Source organism: Clytia hemisphaerica, unplaced genomic scaffold (assembly GCF_902728285.1).
Source record: "Clytia hemisphaerica strain Z4C2 unplaced genomic scaffold, Clytia hemisphaerica genome assembly, whole genome shotgun sequence".
Taxonomy (NCBI): Eukaryota; Metazoa; Cnidaria; class Hydrozoa; order Leptothecata; family Clytiidae; genus Clytia; species Clytia hemisphaerica.
In genome coordinates this window covers 455,067-462,584 of record NW_027103486.1, presented here as the reverse complement: position 1 = coordinate 462,584, position 7,518 = coordinate 455,067, and the positions used below count along the sequence as shown (strand labels likewise).

The 7,518-nt window shown below is 38.3% G+C and overlaps 1 protein-coding gene across 1 annotated transcript in view; it reads right to left on the bottom strand.

The window, feature by feature from the left end:
* The window catches only part of LOC136798651 (uncharacterized), a 9,429-nt gene extending 2,675 nt beyond the window's left edge, over positions 1–6,754 (bottom strand). The window contains exons 1-3 of the mRNA XM_067055297.1: positions 6,084–6,754; positions 2,142–2,349; positions 1,172–1,238 (exon numbers count right to left, since the gene is read on the bottom strand). Coding sequence (XP_066911398.1) covers positions 1,172–1,238; positions 2,142–2,349; positions 6,084–6,754 — 946 coding nt within the window. The remainder of the gene's footprint in view (positions 1–1,171; positions 1,239–2,141; positions 2,350–6,083) is intronic.
* Positions 6,755–7,518: the final 764 nt, after the last annotated feature.

Below are 7,518 nucleotides of genomic sequence, written 5' to 3'. Positions count from 1 at the left end.
GAGATAGATATTCACGTAAAAGGGTTTCTAGATCAACCTCGTACCCAGGGCGATAAGCTTTTTGACGTTATAGATAGGCGCTTATCGTAATCGTCTGGCCATCCCCGCCCTCACTTTTGCCGCCTGACCGCCAACGATTCGCCCTGGCTCGCGAGGTTGGTTTCTAGATCTTAGATTTTCGGCAGTTTCCTTGACACACTCCTGTCTCGGAGCCCCGATGGAACTTTTTTCCTCAGAATTTCTTTCGAATTCCCAATCGGGATGGAAATTCTATTAATCACAGGGGCAGGGGTCTCAACAGATCTGTGATACAGGGGTGTCCTTAGTCAAACTTAGGGTTATTTTGGTCTACCTTTTCAATAACAGTCACAAAATTTCAATTTTTGAGTAGTACTTAAACAGTAACTGCTCCAGCTCTGTACAATGTTTTTAAGAGGCTTTTCCTCTATGGGGTGAGGTAAAGATATAAAAAACATGACTTATCGTGAAGTACCTTATCGGCCCTTTTTACACTTGCCCTAATTTAACGCCGGCCCATTTAGCGCCGGCCCTTAAATCGCCACAGCCTAACTTTGGCTTACGCCAATTAGGGCCGTTAATAACTCCAAAATCTGTAAAAATGGATACTCATGCTTCAAATTAGTAAATAATGACTAAAATTTAGATTAATATATCATTTTTCAGTAGTAAACTGTTGAAAATCACGAGAATCACGGCACTGATTTTTGCGAAGTTTTAAATATTGAGTAAAACAATGGATTTTCGTTTTCGAATCATACCTAAAGTCCTTTAAATTGAGAAATAATAATAATAAAAATTAACGCCGCTTTTAGGTTAAAATTGCAAAATCTTGGCCCTTTTACGCCGGCCCTTATTACGCCACGAGCCCAAAATAACGCCAATAAGGGCCAGTGTAAAAAGAACTGATAAGGTACATATATTTTTGTTAAAGTTTTGTTAAACTTAAAGGCTTTGTTTTTAAATAAGATTGATACAAGCTTTTTCACATTAAATTGACACGGATGTGGAGCAAGAATGGTCAGAAAGAGGAAAAGAAAAACAATTTTTGGTTTATTCAGCATAATATAACAATAGGGAGACACTGTTCTGACATGAAACATGTGTTTGAGAACACTTATGTAAAATATAGAGCCGTTAAATAGATACATACCTGCCATCGAAAATTCTTTCTGTCTTGGTGTATCTTCGGGTATATAGAGTGCTTTTGTATGTCTGATCTATGAGAAAAAAAATCGGTAGCCAATTTTAAAGGCGAAAAGGTAGTCTTTCCATATTGATAAATAGACTCCAAAAATGATGCGGTTTGTTTATAGTATTATAGAATTATTAAAAAATCAACATTATACTTGGAGGCCGAATCGCTATAGCGACAATTTACAATAAAAGGCTTCACCCAACCTCAATCTTATGGAAAACATCATCGACGTTTTACTCGAATGTTATTTGATGAGTTTTAGCCCTGGTCTCGGATATCATAAAAATTGCACAATCTCAAAATGTTTATGTCATGTTTCTTATCATTATACTGTATAGACAGTAAAATTTGTTGTTCTTTATGTCTATTTTTAGTAATACACCCCTGTGTCACAGACCCGGTTGACCCCCCGGTGGAAAAATAGGCCAAAAAATCGTCCCCGGTGGAAAAAATACCCTATATTTTCAACCCCACTGGGAAATTGCCCTTTGATTATATCCCCATTGAAAATTGAATGGAAAAAAAATCGGACTCCAAAACCATCCCTACTGGAATTTTTGAGCTGGAAACAATAGATTTTCTATCCATCCCCATTGGGATTTCGATAGAATTTTTATCCCTACTGAGAGAAAAGGTTCTACCGGGGCACTGAGACAGGGGTGTATGATGTAGGATTTGTTAGATGAACCCCCTCATTCATGCGATAACAACGTCCAGACGAGTCCAGAGCTAACCTTCTAATCAATGTATGTGTGTGTATGTATGTACACAATCAAAAGAAGATTAGGCATGGGGACGAGGTTCAAAGGTAAGACTACACCCGGATTACTTAAACTCAAAGTTTTCCCAGCAAAAGGTATTGACATTCGTTCCATAAGATTTTGATGTTGACATTTTAATCAGTAAATTTATAAAGAAAACAAACCTCAAAATAGTTGTATCCAAATATTTCAGTCTGACTGTTTGATGATAAATCTTTCCTGGATAAACATCCACATATGCCGTCTGCTCCATAAAAAGCAGCCTCGCTCCTTTGATTGCATCTCAAAGTACATTGAACTGGAGAGCTTACTCCTTTTAATAAGTATAAATTTTTTTTAGCGATTGAACCTTTCTCAGATGCTATGTAAGAGCTTGAAATGTTTTTTATACTTAAAAAAGTCAAAACCAAAATGCAGTAATTCATCATTTTGAATTTTCCAAAATGAACCGACTCTTCCCTTTAAGAATGTATCGCGTTTTTTCTTCTTCTAGAAATTTGATGACTGTCTGTCATGAATTTGTGAAAAAAATTTCGCCAAAGCATTTATGTAATTCACTAATTCAACCACAGAAAAATATAAAAATAAAAATAATGATGAATTATTCAAGCCAATACGCCGTTTAGGAGTGTCGACTGCGCACGCGTCAATCCAATTTTCCATTGTTTTGATTTTAGCGACCACCGAAAATTCACTCTCCTCCGTAAAAAAACGGTAGGTAAACATCTGGTTCTCATAAGGAAACATAGCAGAAAAACGGTAGGTAAAGAACTCCTTTTAATCATAACTTCTTTTCCTCTTGATGAATTTTTGTGAAATTTTCAGGAGAGACTTATAAAATTATCATTGATATCATGTTCAAATATCTAAATCATTCTCTTTAAAGGAGAGAAAAAAATTCACAATGTTTACATTCCTCTAACCTTTCACAGTACTAAAGTGCGCATTTTTACCTACCATTTTTACCGGACTCTGCAATGGAGTACCGTGAAGATAGCGAGACTCCTAAACGGTGTATTCAAGCATTGTGTCTAAAATTGTGTAAAGGAATAAGTTTTTAATTTATTCTTACCTAGACAGGAACCCGTCTGCGTATTTCTTTTAAATCTGATGAATACTTGACAGGTCAGAGCTGTGAGTCCGATATTGACCTCAAAAAAATTACGGTGGGAGATTCGAATTTAGCGCTGTCCTCACTTACTAAAATAAAAACCAAATTTCGGAACTTGCGCTTTCTTTAAGAAAGTGTGACCAGTGAAACAATAACAGGATTTGATTGGCTGTGTTTTCAACCGTTATTAGGATATGGGAAATTCAAACTGTCAGCCCATACCATGCTATATTTTTCGCCATCAGTATATAGAATAAGAAATCATAGCATTGATCTCCAGGCTAATTCTTACCCCATTCATTCTTTCAATCTTTTGTCTATATTTCGTAATTTTTGACACAATTCAGGGTGAAAATTTTGTGGAAATTTTTCTGATTTTTCGTTCCGACGGGGTCCCACATTAACAATACATTCATAGCTGACAGAGTCCACTTTTCAAACTCCAACGTTCCCGTCTACCGTCAAGGTCAGTGCCACCCCAGGGCTTTTTACCTTACCCTACCTTAAGATTATAATTTTCGCGTGACTTAAAGTTCATGAATCAGCCTCTTTTTCATAATTTCTTTCATTTTCTTAGAGTTTTGGACCAAAATCAGAATTTTTTGGGAGGAATAAATTTATTAGCGGAAGGGGCTAAAGTTGGTGAAAATCGCGAAAATTAATCCACGCAAAATTTAATCAACCAAAAATGTATAGTGGAAAGCGGAAAGGAGTCTCCTATGTAGGATTTGAAAGCCTCTTATTTTTGAAGTTGCACAGTTTGCATGGTTTCCATAAAAACGCTGAATCGGGAGTAACATTTACCTCCATAATTTGAAAAATATAAAACGCAAAAAAAAAGAGAAAGGATTTTCAAAATTCTTGGAAAAAGTGTTCTACAATCAGCGTCGAATTATTTGGCACAAAAGGGGAATTCCCTCAAAACTTTGTAACCGCAAGTGATTTTAAGTACTTTGAAGTACACTTTGGAAGTACAGTTTTAACTCTGAGTTTTAACATCAGGACCTTAGGATCTCAGGATTTAAAAGCTCAAAAATGTTCTAATAACAAGGTTGAGAGTATAGCCTGGAAGCCACTTAAACCTTCCCAAATCGAAAAATCCAATGAAGCAAAGTGGAAGTACTGAAACTGCAATTCTCACCCGACCTTTAAATTCTGAAAAACGTTAAAATACCCAAAATTGCCAATATATTTCGGCGCTGATTGTAGTAGCATCACATCAAATTGTGAGGCATCACTTTTAATCTTTCTTAGGAAAGGTTGATGATTCACCTCTAATTCTCGGCTTGAAATTTTATGAATGTACATGTCTTCATCCGAGGAGTGTTTGATCTGGATATCTGATCTGGTGTATTGGCGACCACCCTACATGTTAAAGGGTAGACCTCTATTGCAGTCACTGGGTGAAATAAGAGATTTCCAATCCTGGAAATATCCTAAAATATGATATTTCCATATACATTTGTAAATATGGAAATATGAATGCGCCTATTAAATAAAAATGCTAGACTTTCTTATTACTGGCTTAACATTCTCGAACCATTTCTGGAATCTTTCCGCTGCTTTTCCCGCACCAACCGGTAGAAAAGATTTCTCTGTTGTGTACAAATGCATGGATAATGCACTATGATTACCAACCTACGATTACGGCTGCGATTCTCTTTCGCCGGCTCAACGGGAAGATAATTTATTCGACCGAGACTACTTTATAAAAAGGTCAAAAAATCAAGGTTTTCATACAAAATTTGCAATTTTTCCTAGATTTGCTGAAATTTCCACCCATACAGTGCATTTATCAAAAGTCCACCCTTACAGTGCAATTCTGCTATTTTGAAAAACATACCCTCAACCGTCGCACATACCCGTCGGTCAATTTGCCTTACCCCCAGGTATAAAGGATAACGGGCAAAGCTCAATTCTTAACCCTTTCAGTCCCAGAGTTTTCACAGCTACTTTCCCAGAGCCGTAAAACGGTTTTTTGAATGCATTTACTCATGCTTCAATATCTCTGGAATCACTAAACCTAGTCCTCTGAAGTTTTCACCCTTTTTCACTTATAGTATGAGGATCATTTTGATAGAAAAAAATTTGCAAAATGACGTCATCAGCGTGTCACGTGACCAGAGAAAGGCAAAAAAAAATTTGAAAACAGCATTTTTTTGCCATTCAATGGTAATTTTTTTTATGAAAAAATGATTTAAACCCATTCATTCTTCTAATAAATGTTTAGCACAACAGTATCTACTAACTGAAAAAAGAATTGTTTGATTAGCCCTCATAGAAAAATCATAATGATTGATAGAAGTTGTAAAAAATCCCATTTTCGGCCTTACAGATTTTGCTTGCAAACATTTTTACAAATACTTTTGTAAACAAAACTTTTTACTCGAACAAGCTTTTTTTACGCGGTCTTTTGCACACGACAGGTCCAAAGGGACCGCAGTGCGGTCGCGTGGGACTGAAAGGGTTAAATCTCAGAATTTCTTTAGAAATTCGAGCTTCGATAGAATTTGACAGAACCTTACTGTCAAATTCAAGCATTTTCGGAACGTAATATACTAGAGAAATTAAATACAAGTCGGTATTGAAAAATATAAAATATACTATATACCGGAGCCTGTCCCGGCATGGATCTTTTGGATTTGAATAAAATTCTACTAGAATTATGGATTAAAAAAATTAAACTTCATCTTGAGGGAGTCGTACTCTACCTCTCGATCCAGGGATGCATCTCACTGTAGATCTAACGAGCGAGAAGCATATGATAGTTCTAATGCTGTTAGTAGCTTTTGAGAAAGTTTCATGTCTTTTGTCTGCTATCATTTCAGCTAGACGCTTGTAAAATAACGTACATTCACGTCCCATCGCCCCATTTGCCGCAAAAACAAGCGGAGAAAAAGTCCCATTTTCGGCTTGCAAAATACGTTCACCATATTGGCTCTTCTTTTCGCGTTCATTGGATCATAAGCAGTTCTCAATTTTTGAATTGCTGTACCTTCGAGCAAACGGGTTGAAAACCCTCACATCAAAAAATGCTCTTTGGCCAGCAGTCCAAAAACTGAGAGCGCTTATATCCAGTCTCGCCTCGCGTGAGACATTTGCATGTCTTGGTAGATCTTCGTTATTAAGTTCGATTAATAGGGGTTCAGTTCTTACATCTACGTACACTTCTTTTAGCAATTTGGACGTAATGTCTCTAATTTCATTGTGTTTCAAAGACACGAATCCTCCTTTCTTGCACGAGAGCGCGTGTGCTAGATCGAACGATGATCCGCACGCGCAAGTTGATGGTAGTCGGTCGAGAGGCCAGTTGTATTGAATTCTTATGGCATCCCAAAACTCTTGCTTGGTCAGCTCGAAACCTTGTTCATTCAAAGGGATGGATGTCAGCCAATTTGAAACACCTTTTTGATTGAGTGTCTCCATCGTTCGTTTGGTGTTGATGTCGGCTGTCTCCAAGAAAGCTCGTAGCTTTTCCTGGTGACGTTGCTGCCGTTCGTTGTGAAGACGAGACTTGGATTTCGCTTCGGGTGCACCGTCATTTGTTTGAAGAATTTGATTCTGCAGTACCACTGTTGCACTCATCGAGTCTCTGTGATCGTGGCTCGATTCTTCGGCGTAGATTTTCAGTCCCATTCTACCGAGACGTGGAGGTAAGGAAAGCATTATTCTTTCCTGGTCGTTGATGATGCGTCCACCAGTTAGTGATGGAATCAGTCGGTGCCGCACAGCTTTGTCGACTCTTTTCAGCTCTTCATTGATCGTTGGGATGGTGCGTAGGAAGTACGTTAGCTTATGTTGGTAGCTGCTGACGTAGGCTGAGTAGGCTGCTTGTGGATAGGTTGCTGCGATTTCAGCAAGAAGATTAATCTCCTGGGTCCATTTGGTTGATGTACTGACTTTTGTTTTCATCCGTACCAATCACCACCTCGAGGTGCCGTTCACCATCGGATGTTATTTTGATCTCGGTGCCAGCAAACTTTTCCTGTGCTTGTTCGAGTTGGTCGGGTTTAACAATTAGCCAAGATTTTGTTGGTTGTGGATAATAACCGTAGGATGGACCGATCTCGAGGAGGTGATCCCACCATTTCTTCAGTGCGTCCAAGGACCCAGTTGCTGTGATATCGTCGGCGAAGGCGACCATTCGGTTGTGGTTGTTGCCTATACCAATGAGGAGGATGTTAAGCATCGGTGTAACACCCAGAGCGTAGATAGCCATACCGAGTGGATCTCCTTGAGTGGTTCCTTCTTGGGATTTGATTTCTAGACCTTCAACGACGAAAAGTCTAGCTGGGATGGAGTAGCAGTTCGTAACATATGTTGCGATTTCGGGACAGATATACTTGATATTGTGGATCAGGGCTTCTTGATTGATGTTGTTGAAGGCGTTGGCTGCGTCGACAAGGATGACAGCGTCTGTTCTTTCGTTG